General features: G+C 45.4%; 1 protein-coding gene across 1 annotated transcript in view; it reads right to left on the bottom strand.

Moving 5' to 3' along the window:
• The window catches only part of NELFA (negative elongation factor complex member A), a 143,761-nt gene that overhangs the window by 21,700 nt on the left and 102,304 nt on the right, over window positions 1–19,757 (bottom strand). The window contains exon 10 of the mRNA XM_069203804.1: window positions 18,355–18,454. Within this exon, the coding sequence (XP_069059905.1) occupies window positions 18,355–18,454 (100 nt within the window). The remainder of the gene's footprint in view (window positions 1–18,354; window positions 18,455–19,757) is intronic.

Here is a 19,757-nt window from a genome sequence, read left to right as displayed (position 1 = left end):
TGCCTAATTACACAACTAGGTGCAATAGACTGAGTCGCAATGAAAATGTCACTTACCCAGTGTACATCTGTTCGTGGCATCAGTCGCTGTAGATTTGCATGTTTTGCATAGCTTGCCATCTGGTGTTGGGTCGGAGTGTTACAAGTTGTTTTTCTTCGAAGAAGTCTTTCGAGTCACGGGACCGAGTGACTCCTCCTTTTGTCTCCATTGCGCATGGGCGTCGACTCCATCTTCGATTGTTTTTCCCCCGCAGAGGGTGAGGTAGGAGTTGTATTGTAGTAATAGTGCCCATGCAATGGAGTGACTAAGTATGTACCTATTTAAGGTTAAAATAATATATATACAAATAGTTGAAGGTACCTTCCGAACTGCTACAGGCTCCCGGGGAGGCGGGTGGGCACATGCGAATCTACAGCGACTGATGCCACGAACAGATGTACACTGGGTAAGTGACATTTTCAGTTCGATGGCATCTGTCGCTGTAGATACGCATGTTTTGCATAGACTAGTAAGCAGTTATCTCCCCAAAGCGGTGGCTCAGCCTGTAGGAGTGGGAGTAGTCTGAAACAATGTTCTTAATACGGCTTGACCTACTGTGGCTTGTTGTGCGGATAACACGTCTACACAGTAGTGCTTGGTGAATGTGTGAGGCGTAGACCATGTGGCTGCCTTACATATTTCTTGCATTGGGATGTTTCCTAGAAAGGCCATGGTAGCACCTTTCTTTCTGGTTGAGTGTGCCCTTGGTGTAATGGGCAGTTGTCGTTTAGCTTTAAGGTAGCAGATTTGGATGCATTTAACTATCCATCTGGCTATACCTTGTTTTGATATTGGGTTTCCTGCATGAGGTTTTTGGAATGCAATAAATAGCTGTTTAGTTTTCCTGATGCTCTTCGTTCTGTCAATGTAATACATTAATGCTCTTTTGACATCTAAAGTATGTAGTGCCCTCTCAGCTACGGAATCTGGCTGTGGGAAGAACACTGGAAGTTCCACTGTTTGATTTAGATGGAACGGTGAAATTACTTTTGGTAGAAATTTAGGATTAGTCCTTAGGACGACCTTATTTTTGTGTAGTTGTATAAAAGGTTCTTGTATTGTAAACGCCTGAATCTCGCTTACTCTTCTTAGAGAGGTAATGGCGATGAGAAATGCAACCTTCCATGTTAGGAACTGTATTTCGCAGGAGTGCATGGGTTCAAAAGGTGGACCCATAAGTCTAGTTAAGACAACATTTAGGTTCCATGAAGGAACAGGTGGTGTTCTTGGTGGAATAATTCTTTTAAGGCCCTCCATGAATGCTTTAATGACTGGTATCCTATATAGGGAAGTTGAATAGGTAGGCTGCAGGTATGCAGATATTGCTGCAAGGTGTATTTTAATGGAAGAGAAAGCTAGGTTAGATTTTTGTAAGTGAAGCAAGTAACCCACTACATGTTTTGGGGTTGCGTGTATTGGTTGGATTTGATTAATATGGCAGTAGCAAACAAACCTCTTCCATTTACTGGCATAGCAGTGCCTGGTGGATGGCCTTCTGGCTTGCTTTATGACTTCCATACATTCTTGGGTAAGTTGTAAGTGTCCGAATTCTAGGATTTCAGGAGCCAGATTGCTAGATTCAGCGATGCTGGATCTGGGTGTCTGATCGTTTGGTTGTGTTGTGTTAACAGATCCGGCCTGTTGGGCAGTTTGATGTGGGGTACTACTGATAGGTCTAGCAGCGTTGTGTATCATGGTTGCCTTGCCCAAGTTGGTGCTATTAATATGAGTTTGAGTTTGTTTTGACTGAGTTTGTTTACCAGATAAGGAAGGAGAGGGAGAGGAGGAAAAGCGTAGGCAAATATCCCTGACCAGTTGATCCATAGGGCATTGCCGTGGGACTGCCTGTGTGGGTATCTGGATGCAAAGTTTTGGCATTTTGCGTTCTCTTTTGTCGCAAACAAGTCTATTTGAGGTGTTCCCCAGAGCGTGAAGTAAGTGTTCAGAATTTGGGGGTGAATTTCCCATTCGTGGACCTGTTGGTGATCGAGAGAGATTGTCTGCGAGTTGATTCTGAATTCCTGTGATAAATTGTGCTATTAGGCGAATTTGGTTGTGAATTGCCCAACGCCATATCTTTTGTGCCAGCAGGCTCAATTGCGTTGAGTGCATCCCCCCTTGTTTGTTTAGATAATACATTGTTGTCATGTTGTCTGTTTTGACGAGAATGTATTTGTGAACTATTATTGGTTGAAAAGCCTTTAGTGCTTGAAAAACTGCTAGTAGTTCTAGGTGATTTATATGCAGTTTTGTTTGATGTACGTTCCATTGTCCTTGTATGCTGTGTTGATCGAGGTGTGCTCCCCACCCTGTCATGGAAGCATCTGTTATTACGTATTTTGGCACTGGGTCTTGGAAAGGCCGCCCTTTGTTTAAATTTATATCGTTCCACCATAGAAGCGAGAGGTAAGTTTGGCGGTCTATTAGCACCAGATCTGTAAGGTGACCCTGTGCTTGTGACCACTGTGATGCTAGGCACTGTTGTAAGGGCCTCATGTGCAGTCTTGCGTTTGGGACAATGGCTATGCATGAAGACATCATGGCTAGGAGTTGTAATATCATCTTAGCTTGTATTTTTTGTGTTGGATACATGCGTTGTATGATGTTGTTGAAATTTTGAATTCTTTGTGGACTTGGAGTGGCTACTCCTATTGTTGTGTTTATTATGGCTCCTAGGTATTGTTGTACCTTGCGCGGCAGAATGTTGGATTATGCGAAGTTGACTGTGAACCCTAGTTTGTAGAGGGTTTGTATGATTTGATTTGTGTGGTGTGAGCACGTTATTAACGAATGGGTCTTGATTAGCCAGTCGTCTAGATACGGGAATACATGTATTTGCTGCATTCTGATGTGTGCAGCGACTACTGCTAGACATTTGGTAAAGACTCTTGGTGCGGTTGTTAAACCGAAAGGCAGTACCTTGAATTAATAGTGTATTCCGTTGAATACAAACCTTAGGTATTTCCTGTGCGATGGATGTACAGGGAGTGCAGAATTATTAGGCAAATGAGTATTTTGACCACATCATCCTCTTTATGCATGTTGTCTTACTCCAAGCTGTATAGGCTCGAAAGCCTACTACCAATTAAGCATATTAGGTGATGTGCATCTCTGTAATGAGAAGGGGTGTGGTCTAATGACATCAACACCCTATATCAGGTGTGCATAATTATTAGGCAACTTCCTTTCCTTTGGCAAAATGGGTCAAAAGAAGGACTTGACAGGCTCAGAAAAGTCAAAAATATTGAGATATCTTGCAGAGGGATGCAGCACTCTTAAAATTGCAAAGCTTCTGAAGCGTGATCATCGAACAATCAAGCGTTTCATTCAAAATAGTCAACAGGGTCGCAAGAAGCGTGTGGAAAAACCAAGGCGCAAAATAACTGCCCATGAACTGAGAAAAGTCAAGCGTGCAGCTGCCACAATGCCACTTGCCACCAGTTTGGCCATATTTCAGAGCTGCAACATCACTGGAGTGCCCAAAAGCACAAGGTGTGCAATACTCAGAGACATGGCCAAGGTAAGAAAGGCTGAAAGACGACCACCACTGAACAAGACACACAAGCTGAAACGTCAAGACTGGGCCAAGAAATATCTCAAGACTGATTTTTCTAAGGTTTTATGGACTGATGAAATGAGAGTGAGTCTTGATGGGCCAGATGGATGGGCCCGTGGCTGGATTGGTAAAGGGCAGAGAGCTCCAGTCCGACTCAGACGCCAGCAAGGTGGAGGTGGAGTACTGGTTTGGGCTGGTATCATCAAAGATGAGCCTGTGGGGCCTTTTCGGGTTGAGGATGGAGTCAAGCTCAACTCCCAGTCCTACTGCCAGTTCCTGGAAGACACCTTCTTCAAGCAGTGGTACAGGAAGAAGTCTGCATCCTTCAAGAAAAACATGATTTTCATGCAGGACAATGCTCCATCACACGCGTCCAAGTACTCCACAGCATGGCTGGCAAGAAAGGGTATAAAAGAAGGAAATCTAATGACATGGCCTCCTTGTTCACCTGATCTGAACCCCATTGAGAACCTGTGGTCCATCATCAAATGTGAGATTTACAAGGAGGGAAAACAGTACACCTCTCTGAACAGTGTCTGGGAGGCTGTGGTTGCTGCTGCACGCAATGTTGATGGTGAACAGATCAAAACACTGACAGAATCCATGGATGGCAGGCTTTTGAGTGTCCTTGCAGAGAAAGGTGGCTATATTGGTCACTGATTTGTTTTTGTTTTGTTTTTGAATGTCAGAAATGTATATTTGTGAATGTTGAGATGTTATATTGGTTTCACTGGTAATAATAAATAATTGAAATGGGTATATATTTGTTTTTTGTTAAGTTGCCTAATAATTATGCACAGTAATAGTCACCTGCACACACAGATATCCCCCTAACATAGCTAAAACTAAAAACAAACTAAAAACTACTTCCAAAAATATTCAGCTTTGATATTAATGAGTTTTTTGGGTTAATTGAGAACATGGTTGTTGTTCAATAATAAAATTAATCCTCAAAAATACAACTTGCCTAATAATTCTGCACTCCCTGTATTGGTATATGGAAATACGCGTCTGAGGTCTAATGTTGTCATGTAGTCGTGTAGTTTCAGCAATGGTAACACTTCTTGTAGTGTGACCATGTGAAAGTGGTCTGATTTGATGTATGTGTTTAGTATTCTTAGGTCTAGGATTGGTCTTAGCGTTTTGTCCTTCTTTGGTATTAAGAAGTACAGTGAATAAACTCCTGTGTTTATTTGTGTGTTTGGTACTAACTCGATTGCGTTCTTTTGCAATAGTGCTTGAACCTCTATCTCCAGGAGCTTGGAATGATGTTTTGATAAATTTTGTGCTCTTGGTGGTATGTTTGGAGGGAATTGTAGAAATTCTATGCAATAACCATTTTGGATAATTGCTAGAACCCAAGTGTCTGTAGTGATTTCCTCCCATGCTTTGTAATAATGACCTATTCTTCCCCCCACTGGTGTTGTGTGGAGGGGGTGAGTGACATGTGAGTCACTGCTTAGTTGTAGGGGTTTTGGGGCTTTGAAATTTTCCCCTATTCCTAGGGAATTGCCCTCCTCTATATTGGCCCCGAAAGCCTCCCCTGTACTGTCCCTGGTAACTGGATGGTGTTGCCTGTGAGGTGCTGGCTTGTGTGGCCTGACCCCGAAACCCCCCTCTAAAGGGTGTTTTGCGGAAGGTGCTGTAATTTCCTCTGCTCTGCGGGGAGTAGAGTGCGCCCATGGCTTTAGCAGTGTCCGTGTCCTTTTTAAGTTTTTCAATCGCCGTGTCCACTTCTGGACCGAACAGTTCTTTTTCGTTGAATGGCATATTGAGAACTGCCTGCTGAATCTCTGGTTTAAACCCAGACGTTCGTAGCCATGCATGCCTTCTGATGGTCACAGATGTATTTATTGTTCTTGCAGCTGTGTCTGCTGCGTCCATGGAGGAGCGTATCTGGTTGTTTGAAATGTTCTGTCCTTCTTCAACCACTTGCTTTGCCCTCTTTTGTAGGTCTTTGGGTAGATGTTCAATGAGATGTTGCATCTCATCCCAATGGGCTCTGTCAGAGCGCGCAAGAAGTGCCTGTGAGTTAGCGATGCGCCACTGGTTTGCAGCTTGTGCTGCGACTCTCTTTCCAGCTGCATCGAACTTGCGGCTTTCCTTATCTGGGGGTGGTGCGTCCCCAGATGTGTGGGAGTTGGCCCTTTTCCTAGCTGCTCCTACAACGACAGAATCTGGTGGCAGCTGCGAAGTTATGAAAATAGGGTCTGTAGGAGGTGCTTTATACTTTTTTTCCACCATTGGTGTGATTGCCCTACTTTTGACCGGCTCCTTAAAGATGTCTTTTGCGTGCCGAAGCATACCAGGGAGCATAGGCAGGCTTTGGTAGGAGCTGTGGGTGGCAGAGAGGGTGTTGAATAGAAAGTCATCCTCGACTTGTTCTGAGTGGAGGCTTACATTGTGGAATTGTGCTGCTCTAGCCACCACCTGAGAATATGCAGTACTGTCTTCTGGTGGTGATGGCTTTGTAGGGTATGCCTCCGGACTGTTATCTGACACAGGGGCGTCGTATAAGTCCCATGCGTCCTGATCCTGGTCATCTTGGCTCATGGTGGTGTGAGCCGGGGAATGTGATGGTGTTTGTGCTGGCGAGACGTGAATTATAGGTGGAGGAGAGGGTGGCGGAGTAACCCTTTTCACCATTTTTGTTTGTGGTGTTTGGTCAGTTTGAAATTCCAGTCTTCTCTTTCTCCTAATAGGGGGAAGAGTGCTTATCTTTCCTGTCCCCTGCTGTATAAAAATAAGTTTCTGCGTATGGTCTACATCGGTGGATTGCGGGTCTTCCTCAAACCTATGCTTTCGCATTTGGGAGGTCATTGATTACTCTTCGGTATAAGAGCCTGAAACTGGGTCGGTCGCAGGTTGTTTCGGCACCGAAACCCTGTCTGCATCTTTTTTCGGCTCCGAGGTGGCTTTTTCGGAGTCGAAACATCTCGGCGTCGATCTTCATCGGTGCCGCTGTCTCGGCGTCGAGCAGTGTCTACACCGCTATCTCAGTGTCGATGTATGTCTCCAGCACTTTCTCGGTCCCGAGAAGGCTGTGTGCCGGTGTCTCGACCGGAGTCGGACGGTCTCGGCACTGATTGGGCCTTTTTCGGTGCCGACGGTCGGTCACCGAATTTATGGGTGGAGCCATGGCCTGGTGGCAGTGGCGTCCCCTGGGCCTTGACAATCTTCTTATGAGTGCTTTTCGACGTCTTACTCACGGTTCGTGGATTGTCGAATTCCTCGGAGTCCGATTCGTGTATCGAAAAGGTTTCTTCCTCTTCCTGTACCTCGAACTCTCGGTGCGCTGTCGGCGTGGACGCCATTTGAAGTCTTCTTGCTCGACGGTCTCGGAGTGTTTTTCAGGACCGGAACGCACAACAGGCCTCGCAAGTGTCTTCACTGTGCTCAGGTGATAGGCACAGGTTACAGACCAAGTGTTGGTCTGAATAGGGGTATTTTTTGTGGCATTTGGGACAGAAACGGAACGGGGTCCGTTCCATCGGCGTTCTTCTACATGCGGTCGGGCAGAGCAGGCCCCGACGGGGATCGAAAACTACCCCGAAGGGCTCCGGAGCTCTTCGATCTTCGATGCGGTGTTGATTCTGACTACGCCGATCCCGAACGCAACAATACCGACGAAAATCTTCCGAAATTTAGCTGTTTTTCCGTTCCGAAACTCGGAGCGACAGGAACACGTCCGAACCCGATGGCGGAAAAAAAAACAATCGAAGATGGAGTCGACGCCCATGCGCAATGGAGACAAAAGGAGGAGTCACTCGGTCCCGTGACTCGAAAGACTTCTTCGAAGAAAAACAACTTGTAACACTCCGACCCAACACCAGATGGCGAGCTATGCAAAACATGCGTATCTACAGCGACAGATGCCATCGAACACTAATTTACATTTTGAATGTATTGCTGAAACGTTAACCACATATCGTGTGAGAACCAGAGTGTACTTATGCAAGAGGGGTCCTTTTTAAAGTCTCACCTACTGGCAGCACGTGCACTGCGAGGGGTGCTTACTATAATAGGCTTGGAGCTTGCCTGTTGCTTACCAAGCTTCAAGGTCACTGTTCATTACTGCCTTCTAATTGGCCAGCGCATGTTGGCTTCAGTTCCTCTTCCTTCATGTAAAGCACAGACCAAATGAATAAATTACTTAACTTTGGTAACGCATTATCTGCTAGAGTCTATATCTATCTGCAGGTTCCTTACCTTTGAAGATACCTTACCTTTGAAGATTCACCAGGTATCAGATTGGATACGGAAACTTTTGCATGAGCAGCACACCCCTGAGCAACGCGGTGTTGCCAAAGGGGATGACGCGGTCACCTATATAGGTGCCACTCAGGCGCCTGGACATTCGTTACTTTTCATGACTTTCCACTCCAGGAGCGCAGAACCATGAAGTGAACTGATTGTGTCCCAAAACTAGGCACTGAGAGGGATCAACCCTAATCCTAGAAATCCGTCCGCAGAGCAGGAAGGAATGGGTGGGTGGGTGTGAGGAATCTGCAGCTAGATATAGTCTCTACCAGATAACGCATTACTGAAGGTAACTAACTTGTTCATCTGATGGAGACTTCTAGCTACAGATTCCTTGCCTTTGAACAGATACTCCTGGCAGTGGGCTGTGGACACATTTTCTAAACTAGAAAGTCCTGCAGGCCCGAAAGGGCCAGGCAATAGGGATGTGGAGGAGCATAGTAGGTGGGCAGGGCAACAGATTGTCTCAAATGGAATGGGGTCACCACTTTCGGGAAGAAAGAGGACCAGGTGCAAAGCACCACTTTGTCAGGAACACAGATAGATAGGGAGGCGTGGATGATATAGCCTATAGCTTACTCATCCTACGGGCGGATGTTATTGCCACTAGGAAGAGTGTCTTGATAGTAAGCAGCGGGAGTGGACAATCGTGCAGCGACTCGAAGGGAGCACACATGAGTTAAGTGAGAACCAGATTCAGGTCCCACTGAGGCATGATGAAGGGCGAAGAGGGAAACATGTACACACCCCTTTCAGAAACATATTAACACAGGACTTAAAGGTTGGTCAGACAGGCGGACAAAGCAGAGTGATAAACCTTAAGAGTGCCCCGAGCAGAGCCCTGTTGGGCAGGCAAAAGAAAAAAAAAAGAGTGGAATATCAGAAAGAGGGTCACTAGACTATTCTGCACAATATTTTACAATTTCTTTTGGCAGGTGTATACCATTTTAGTAGGGGAAATGCCTGGCTGCCAAGTAAACATTACAGAAGTTCAGGTGGAAAGTCAAAAGTTAACAACTGTCGCCGCTCAATCTCTACGCAAGGAGGCGCAGAGTTGCCAAGTTCAAGTGGAGAACCCTCCCCTGATGCGGCAACAGACGATCCTCCCAAAGGTGCAGTCTGATCGGAGGATCAATGCACATTTTCAGTAGCTCGGGACACCAGACTCTCCAAGCACAGTCTGGTGTCACAAGAATGACTTGGGCCCGGCCAGTCCCAATCTTCTTGAGAACTTTGGGCAGAAGAGGTATGGGCAGAAATGCGTACAGGAGGCATGAACTCCACTGAAGAAGAAAAGCATCTCCAAGCAATAGCCGCCTTGGAAACTCCCAACGTGCAAAACTGTTGACAATGTGCGTTCTCTTTTGGAGTTCAACAGATCTAAGGTTCTTCCCACTGCTGAAAGAGTACTTGTGCCACCTCCGAATGGAGACGCCACTCGTGATCCGCTAGACAATGATGGCTGAATTTGTCTGCCCTGGCTTTCAAAGGACCTACCAGGTGTTAAACCACCAGGGTTAGGCATTGCTGTTCCAGCAATGTCCAGAGATGCAGGGCCTCCAGACAAAGTGTCCACAACCCCCACCCCACCCTGCTTAATGCAGTACCACATGGTGGTGGTGGTGTCCGTGAACACCTGTACTAAACTCCCCTTGACAGAGGGGAAGAATGCTTTTAATGCTAGCCAGAGCTCCAGCAGATTGATATGGAATCCACATTCTGCTGGAGACCAGAGTCCTCTGATCGGTTGGCGAGCCCAGGTTGGTGCTACTAGTATTAGTTTGAGTTTGTTTTGACTCAATTTGTTTACCAGATACGGAAGGAGTGGGAGAGGGGGAAAAGCGTAAGCAAACATCCCTGACCAGCTCATCCATAACGCATTGCCCTTGGAGTGTGGGTGTGGATACCTGGACGCGAAGTTTTGGCTTTTTGCGTTTTTTGTTGCGAATAGGTCTATTTCTGGAATTCCCCATTGGAGAAAGTACGTTTTTAGTATCTGGGGATGAATTTACCATTCGTGTGTTTGTTGGTGATCTCGATTGAGATTGTCCGCTAACTGGTTTTGAATCCCTGGGATATACTGTGCTATTAGGCGAATGTGATTGTGAATCGACCAATACCAATTTTTTTGTGCTAAGAGACACAGTTGTGATGTGTGTCCCTCCCTGTTTGTTTAGGTAATTCATTGTTGTCATGTTGTCTGTTTTGACAAGAATGTGTTTGTGGGCTATTAGCGGTTGAAATGCTTTCAATGCTAGAAACACTGCTAACAGCTCTAGGTGATTTATATGAAGTTGCCTTTGTTGAGCGTCCCATTGTCCTTGTATACTGTGCTGGTTGAGGTGTGCTCCCCACCCTATCATGGAAGCATCTGTTGTGATCACGTATTGAGGCACAGGGTCTTGGAATGGCCGCCCTTGGTTTAAATTTATAGGATTCCACCATTGAAGCGAGGAGTGTGTTTGGCGGTCTATCAACACTAGATCTTGAAGTTGACCCTGTGCTTGTGTCCATTGTGTTGCTAGGCACTGTTGTAAGGGCTGCATGTGTAGTCTTGCGTTTGGAACAATGGCTATGCATGAAGACATCATGCCTAGGAGTTTCATAACAAACCTCACTTGATAGTGTTGGTTTGGGTGCATGTTTAGTATTACATTTTGGAAGGCTTGTACCCTTTGTGGACTTGGAGTGGTAATCCCTTTTTGTGTGTTGATTGTTGCTCCTAAGTATTGTTGTATTTGGCACGGTTGTAAATGTGATTTTTGGTAGTTTATAGAGAACCCTAGTTTGTGAAGGGTTTCTATGACGTATTTTGTGTGTAGAAGACACTGTTGCTGAGTGCTGCTTTTTATTAACCAATCGTCTAAGTAAGGGAATACGTGCATGTGCTGTCTCCTGATATGAGCAGCTACTACTGCAAGGCATTTTGTGAATACCCTTGGTGCTGTTGTTATCCCGAACGGTAACACTTTGAATTGGTAATGCACGCCTTGGATTACAAACCTCAAGTATTTCCTGTGGGAAGGATGTATGGGTATGTGGAAGTAAGCATCCTTGAGATCTAATGTTGACATGTAGTCCTGTTTGAGCAATGGAATCACGTCTTGAAGTGTCACTATATGAAAATGATCTGATTTGATGTAAAGATTAGGGTTCTGAGGTCTAATATGGGTCTCAGTGTTTTGTCCTTTTTTGGGATTAGGAAATACAGGGAGTAAACACCTGTTCCTTTTTGATGGTTGGGTACTAGCTCTATTGCTTCTTTTTGTAACAATGCTTGGACTTCTAGTTGTAACAGATCTAAGTGTTGTTTGGACATGTGTGCTCTTGGAGGCACATTTGGTGGCAAATGTAGGAATTCTATGCAATAACCATGTTGGATAATGGCTAGGACCCACGCGTCTGTAGTTATGTGTTCCCAATTTTGGTAATAATCTGTGAGCCTCCCTCCCACTGGGGTTGTGTGGTGGGGGGTTTGTGATGTTGGAGTCACTGTTTAGTTTGTGGTGTTTTTGGGCTTTGGACTTTCCCTCTTGTTTTAGGGAACTGTCCACCCCTATATTGTCCCCGAAAACCTCCTCTCTGATATTGGCCCTGGTATGTGGGTCTGGCTTGTGAGGTGGAAGGCTCTGTGGTCTGGGCCCGAAACCCCCCTTTAAAGTGCGGCTTCCTAAAAGTGGCTCTGCTCTGTGGGGAGTAGAGCACGCCCATGGCTTTGGCCGTGTCAGTGTCTTTCTTCAGTTTGTCTATTGCTGTATCCACCTCCGGCCCAAACAATTGTTGTCCGTTGAAAGGCATATTCAGCACAGCCTGCTGGATTTCTGGCTTAAATCCGGAGGTACGTAGCCACGCGTGTCTCTGAATGGTTACCGCTGTGTTTACAGTTCTGGCCGCCGTGTCTGCTGAGTCCATCGCTGACCTTATTTGATTGTTGGAGATGGTTTGGCCCTCCTCTACAATCTGTTGGGCACGCTTTTGGAACTCTTTTGGAAGGTGTTCAATGAAATGTTGCATATCGTCCCAATGTGCCCTGTCGTATCTTGCCAATAGAGCCTGCGAATTGGCAATTCGCCATTGATTGGCTGCCTGTGCTGCCACCCTTTTGCCTGCAGCATCGAATTTCTGACTTTTCTTTGCCGGGTGGTGGTGCGTCCCCAGAAGTTTGTGAGTTCTCCCTTTTCCGGGCTGCTCCCACTACCACTGAATCAGGAGTCAGGCGTAATGTACACAGGGTACATAGGGGGAGGTTTATATTTCTTTTCTACCCTAGGTGTTATGGCTCTGCTTTTGACTGGGTCTTGAAACACCTGTTTGGCGTGTTTTAACATGCCTGGTAACATTGGAAAACTCTGATACTGGTTGTGTGTTGATGACAGGGTATTGAATAAGAAGTCATCTCCTATAGGTTCGGAATGCAATGCTACGTTATGAAAAGTAGCTGCCCTGGAAACCACTTGCATGTAAGCAGTACTGTCTTCTGGTGGTGATGGCCTTGCCGGGTAGCAATCCGGACTATTATCAGAGACTGGCGCATCGTACAGATCCCATATGCATCTGGGTCATCTTGGCTCATCCCTGTGTGCATTGGTGACTGCACCATTGGGGGTGTTGCTATTGGGGACAAATGTGGTGAGGTTGGTGGTGATGGCTGTGGAGAAAACTGTGGTGGTGTTTTTTCTTTAGCCACTTTAGCTTTTGGGTGCATTTCCGCCTCATTGAATGCGAACTTCCGCTTCATCTTAATTGGGGGAAGTGTACTTATTTTCCCTGTGTCCTTCTGATATATGGAGCCTCCTCTGTGTATGGTCTGGCTCTCCCATCTGAGTCCATAGTCAACCTTATTTGGTTGTTGGCGATAGTTTGGCCCTCCTCGACAACCTGTTGGGCACGTTTCTGGAACTCTTTGGGAAGGTGTTGAATGAAATGTTGCATTTCGTCCCAATGTGCCCTGTCGTATCTTGCCAGTAGAGCTTGTGAACTGGCAATTCGCCATTGATTGGCTGCCTGTGCTGCCACTCTTTTGCCTGCTGCATCGAATTTCCGACTTTGTCGGTGGTGGTGTGTCCCCAGAGGTTTGTGAGTTTGCCCTTTTCCGGGCTGCTCCTACTACCACCGAATCAGGAGTTAGCTGTTGTGAAATGTACACATGGTCCGTAGGTGGAGGTTTATATTTCTTTTCCACCCTAGGTGTGATGGCTCTGCTCTTGACTGGGTCCTGAAACACCTGTTTGGCGTGTTTTAACATGCCTGGTAACATTGGCAAACTTTGGTACTGGCTGTGCGTAGATGACAGGGTATTGAACAAGAAGTCATCTTCTATGGGCTCTGCATGCAATGCTACATTATGAAAAGTAGCTGCCCTGGAAACCACCTGCATGTAAGCAGTACTGTCCTCCGGTGGTGATGGCCTTGCCGGGTAGCAATCCGGACTAATATCCGAGACCGGTGCATCATACAGATCCCATGCATCCGGGTCATCTTGGCTCATCCCTGTGTGCGTTGGTGACTGCATCATTGGGGGTGTTACTACTGGGGACAGATGTGGCGAGTGCGGTGGCGTTGGCTGTGAAGAAAACTGTGGTGGTGTTCTTTCCTTAGCCACTTTTGCTTTTGGCTGCATTTCCGCCTCATGGAATGCGAGCTTCCGCTTCATTTTAATTGGAGGAAGAGTTCTGATTTTCCCAGTGTCTTTTTGTATATGGAGCCTCCTCTGGGTATGGTCCGGCTCTCCCATGCCCAGTGCTTGTTCAAACCTGTGGCCTTGTAATTGTGAGGAAAGGCCCTGTTCGTCTCTATAGGAGCTTTGTTTCGGCTCCGAGGCTGCATGTTTCGCCACCGAAACCTTTTCGGAAGTCTTTTTCGGCTCGGTGCCGAGTCTGTTTGGAGCCGGTATCTCGACCGGAGTCGGATGTCTTCGGCTGCTGGGAGGCCTTTTTCGGTGCCGATGTTTGGTCACTGTGCTTTCGGGTAAAGCCATGGCTTGTTGGTGGTGGCGTCCCCTGGGTCTTCATGATTTTAGAGTGAGTTTTTGCTGGGGCTGGTTTACTCACGGTTTGCTGCGTCTTCAGCTGCTCACTCTCGGACTCGTCCGAGTCTGAATCTCTATTGGCGAATGGCTCCTCCTCTTCGACGTCGGTGTGTGCGGCCGGTGTCGACGCCATCTGGAGTCTTCGAGCTCTTCGATCCCGCAGTGTCTTCTTGGATCGAAATGCCAGACAGGCCTCGCAAGTATCCTCGTTGTGTTCGGGGGACAAACACAGATTACAGACCAAGTGTTGGTCTGTATAAGGATACTTTGTGTGGCAGTTGGGGCAGAAGCGGAAGGGGGTCCGGTCCATGAGCGTTGAAGATGGACGCGGTCGGGCCGACCAGGCCCCGCCGAGGCGTGGAAACCCCGAAGGGCTGCCGGAACTTTTGTTTCTTCGGTGTCAATATGCTAGCACTAACCCGGTACCGAGCGCAAACAATACCGTCGAATTTTCCGATGGATAACTATCTTTTCCGAACCGAAACACGGAGTATAGAGGAACACGTCCGAACCTGATGGCGGAAAGAAAACAATCTAAGATGGAGTCGAAACCCATGCGCAATGGAGCCGAAAGGGAGGAGTCCCTCGGTCTCGTGACTCGAAAAGACTTCTAAGAAAAACAACTTGTAACACTCCGAGCCCAACACTAGATGGCAGGATAATGCACAGCATGTGTATCTGCAGCTACACATGCCATCGAACATATATATATATATATATACAAACATACATATATATATATACACACACACACACACACACACACACACACACACACACACACACAGGGCTTACGGCCCTCTTCATCAATTGGTCTGTTCAAATGTCATTCACATTTTGCTTCCACCCACCAGAGTGTGGTACAGTGAGGCAGCCTACTTCATCCATTCACTGTCTTTTACTGTGAGGGACTAAAGTTTGTCTTAAGTTTGTCTCATCCCATGTGCACAGCTGCCAGAAAAAAAAAAACTTCACTATCATACTATTGTGAACATCTGCTACTGACTGACATTTTAGCACTAACTGTTATAATGCTTAACCCCTTCGCTGCTAGGCATTTTCACCCCCGTGTCAAGCATTTTTTTTGGCTATTTGAGCTAGTTCACCCTATAACTTCTTGTCCACATAAAGATATCCACGCCACATTTGTGTCCTTGTTCACCAACATCCTGGGGATCCTAAAGGTACCCTGGGTGCGTGGATTTCCCTGGAGCGAACTGAGAAAATGGGCACAATAAAACTAAATTTAGTTTTGGGGGAAAAATGGGACGAAAGTGCTGAAGAAAGAGTCTGTTTTTCCCCCCTGGAAATGGCACCAACAAAAGGTTTGCAGTGCTAAAATCACCATGTTTATAGAATAATTTGACACAGAACTGCAAGGAAAATGTGTGATTGTAGTCACATTTTGAGGTTTGCAGGGCATGGTGAGTAAGACAATGGTGTGAAATGGATGCGAAGCATACCACCCTGGACTCCCCAAGATGTCTAGTTTTCAAGGGTCTGGCATGTTTTTCCAGGTGGCAGCCTACCCAAGCCCAAAAAAGTGCAGCTGTTTACCACTGCAAGTGGGATGATACTAGCAGTAGCCAAAGTTTCCTGGTCTCATATTTAAATAATAATAAATAAAAAAAACACCCAATAAAATGAAATATCCTCATGCTTGCTATTGAGGTGAAATTCTTTAGTCCGCAGGGTAGCAGAAAGACTGTTCCCCCATTCTGAGATGGTGGGGGCACAGCAGCCTCCACCCTGACCAAAAAAGTAATTACTGGTGTCTTGTGGGCTTTCTGTCCCACCATCTTGCGCCTCCCTCTCACCCAGGGCTTGCAGGCACAAACTTAAGGAGGGAGCAAAAGCCCTTGCCCAAGGGGCCGATCCCACCTCCCTGGGGTCTAGTGGGTGGATCGCTGCTTGGGGATTGCTGCTGGAGGGCGATTTCCCCAATCAGGGATCCACTAGTGAAGGAGATTCTCCCCTTTCCAATGATACCTCTCCCATCTGCCTAGGTGCTCGGGGTGCCGAGATGGGAACCCCCCCCCCCCACATACACCCACATGCACCTAGGCAGTAAAAGTGAAATGAGCCACTCTGCTCATATCACTTTCGTTTTCAGTGAAATGATGTTCGCACACTGTGCCTGCTGCTTATCAATTCACTGAAAACTAAAAATTGCCTAAGGAACTGGGAAATCTCTTTCCCAGCTCCTGGGGCTTTTTATAAAAAAACAAATCCGCCTGCTGGACACAGCAGATGGATTTGGCGCTCGTGTGACGAGGACGGATCGATTCAGTCCTCCTCACACCAGCATCGGTGCGCATGACGGAAGCATTCCATAAATTTTTTGAAATTTTCTGAGGAAACATGCGGTTACCTGTGTTGAGACTGAAGAAAAGGATTCTAGTTTTGGGAGCTTCCTTTGGACTATTGCTACAATAAATTGGAGGCAATATGCAGACTAACAACAAGATAGGGTGAAGTTACACACTTCTTCCTTTAGAGAAGGCTCCTGGAATCTGGGCTGGTGACTACCTGTAGATCACAGGTATTGGTATAGTCTGAGAAAGCAATTTTTATAGCTCTTGAATGAGTTATTTCTCTTATGTGGTGGTATAAATTTGAGAAGCAGACAGTGAATGGTCCCAGTATGGATGTCAATCGACCCCCATGTATTTTTACATATTTCACACTCAAGGATGAAGCACCTAGCACTGCTGTGGGGTGGATGTCCTTACCTTTGACATCGAGGTTTATAAAGTTAAGGGACATGACATCCCACAGCAATCGGGCTCATCATCTTTAACTAAACCCGGAGAGAATCATGGTTTCCAAATTCCCATTTAAAGGACATGCTGACAGAAGGTGAGAAAGTACTCTGACATCAAGTAGTAGTATGAGTTCAGTATCGAGCAGTGCCCAGAGTTGCAAGCCTCAACCAGGGTCTCCCTAGCAACTTTAATAATCTATGGGAATGTCCAAAAATTTACAAATAGTTCAAAGACTGAACCAGGCTCCAGTCAAGACTGGTCCTCTAACAACTACACTGCAAGCAGTGGGTCAGGGGACTTTAAGTATTTAAAACGTTAATAGCACGAATTTCCTATCCCACCACAAAGAATTAAAAGTTCTCAACATTTTTTCTCTCTAGTTAACTGGATATAAAGTAATATGGTCTCTTAAAGACTGCAAACTACAAATTAGGGAGTGATTACAGGTGAAACTAGAGGTATATGGCTTCTTTCAAACACAAGTCTTGTAATATTTAACTTTGTAGAACTTACAAGACTACACATGAACAAGCGAGTCAAACGTATTTGGAAGAAAGTAAAAAACATGTAAAGCGTGCAAATGTCCCCAGGCATCTTGATGTTAGCATCTGTTATGGAACCAAATTAAAGGCCTAACAAGATGAAGGGCATAAAAAAAGCCAGGTTTTAAGCTGTTTTTTTAAATTGTTTTTAAGTTGGGCTGAGCTTTGAGCTGACTGGGCAGAGAACTCCAGAGTTTGCAGGTGGAGAAGATAAAACTTCTTCACCCAACAGGGCCTTGTTGATTTTAGGAATTACCACTTTTTTTGACTGAGTAGAACCAGGCACAGGTTTAGGGGTGTACCAGTGAATTCTACTTAAGGTACTCAGGATCCACATTATGAAGGGCTTTGTGGCTAGACAGAGGGCTCTGAAACTGACATGCGTACTGGAAGCCAATGTAGATGGCTTGGGAGTCTGTCTTAAATTTGGGAATTTTCATGAGAAGGTGAGCTTCTGCAGTATGACAAATCTGGCTTTTTTTTTTCTTCAGTAAGAGTTGTTGAATGCCCACATAAAGAGCAGGAGCAAAAACAGATGGACGGAATGCTGAACAATCCAAACATTCACCCTCAGTCACAAAGATCTGGGTTTAATCTATTGTTTTTTTGCACACCACCCCAGTTTAGACCCAGCCATATGCTAATTAGTGTTGACCCTTTATATTTATTTTAGCAGAGGCAGTACAGAGACCTTTTTCCAGGCTAAAGGGAAATGTCTGGAGGTCATTATCCTATTCATTGTGTATGTGACACAGGATGCACAAATCAGATCCATGAAACCCAGCTACAATCACCTGGCATTCTGGAGAAGTTATAGGTGTTTGCCATTTCAATTGAACTACTCAATTTTTGTTCTTGTTTTTGTTTTACACTTTGTGCAATGCAACCCAAAACCTGGCGGTGAGAAAGTCGTCATACATTTTGCAAAGCCCCTAGGCTCGAATTTCAAATACATTTAATATCTGTAAAACAATATCCATACATGGGAATCCCGATTCTTTATGCCACTGGTGAATTAACAATAAACTTAACAAGGCATCAACCTTGAACTCTTTTAGAAAAGCAGAATCATTGTAGAAATTGCTTTCTAAAGTGGCCATAGGCTACTTCTCATTTGTAACTGCTGTCAATGAAATAAATAGGTTGTTAAAAATCTATTCATACCTCTAGAACCTGCCATGAACCCGAGAATAAGAGCCTTCTCTGGCCTGGTTACTTTGTTTGCAGTCTTGAACATTTCCTGTGCAGCATACATTTGCTCTCGCTGTAAACATAAAATATATTTATCAATGAAACCTTTTGCATTAAAAACATTGTACCAGTCTTAATTAGAGCCTATGCCTTAAATTTTTTATTTTATTTGTTCAATAACCAAACATCCACATTGATAAAACAATGTTAGCGGTTACAAATCACAGCTTTGCTAGCTAATTTTTCTACAATGTTGAAGTACCCCAAAACACGAAAAGAAAATTCGTCCAGCATAATGTTGTAGGTAATGTAAAAAATAAATGTGATGTAGAAAATATCAAACACGAAAATACTGCGCAACACCAGCCCCAATCAGAACCAACACAGCTGTTCATAGTTAAACTGTTTATGCCCAACTCCCACACTGACACGAACAAGGTGAAAAGTTCAATTAAGGATAGGAAACCTGAAAGGCTTTTTAGTTAAAGGCAAACTCATGTCCAACTGACCCAAAAGCATTTACGACATCAGCACACAAGTCCCCCGGCACACACTCTTTGACTTCGAACAGATTGTGACCTGATTAGACAATAGGTTCATAATCGAATTAGCTCAGAGGACACAGGTGCTTGATTAAACAATGAGTGAAAGGAAGAAACTAAATTCAATTTTATTACAAGCACGGAGGCTCCTATTATGCTTATCTTCTCTTGCTTTAATTCAAATAGCAGCCAAGAAACTACAAATCCCAGCAGACCCCGCTGGGAAACTACAATAACGAATATGTCATACAATATGTCATAGAGTATGTAACCAATCAGATGCACAGAGGGGTATAAACATATTGGCTGATAGCAACAAGTCCTCTTTTCTTGCTGCTAGCAGTCAAGATAAGTACTATCTTCTACTCATTTATTAATGTTCGTTTTGCGTGTATATATTTAACCTGGGCATAGTTTGTTCGAGGTTTCCACTTAATGTATGTTGTTTTGTCTTCTTATATTCCGTATCGTTTTCTCCTGAATATTTGGGAGATTCCTTTCCCTTCGCTTCGCGTCCCAACGTTCTAACTTGAACGCCTGGGGCGCGCGCGCACGCTCTATCCGCCGCATTCCTCTCAAGCGAGCGGACGAAGCTTCTGACAGCTGAACGCGCGTCAGATCAGCTGTTTTTTCTCTTCAGCTGAGGCTTGCCGGCTGTTCTCCGCGGCATTGCTTCAGCGTACACGCGTTCGGCAGCGCTCCTTTGGCTCAAGTTTCTTCGTCCTTTTTCTTTGGCTGCGGTCGCGCCTTTACGTTTGGAAAGGTTTTTAAACCTCTACGACATCGTCATAGTGCACTCTACTGGGCTTGTCAAACACCGTTTTTTCTCAATAC

This window comes from Pleurodeles waltl, chromosome 1_2 (genome assembly GCF_031143425.1).
Source record: "Pleurodeles waltl isolate 20211129_DDA chromosome 1_2, aPleWal1.hap1.20221129, whole genome shotgun sequence".
NCBI classification, from domain to species: domain Eukaryota; kingdom Metazoa; phylum Chordata; class Amphibia; order Caudata; family Salamandridae; genus Pleurodeles; species Pleurodeles waltl.
The sequence above is the reverse complement of the archived record's forward strand: the minus strand, read 5'-3'. Positions and strand labels throughout refer to the sequence as shown.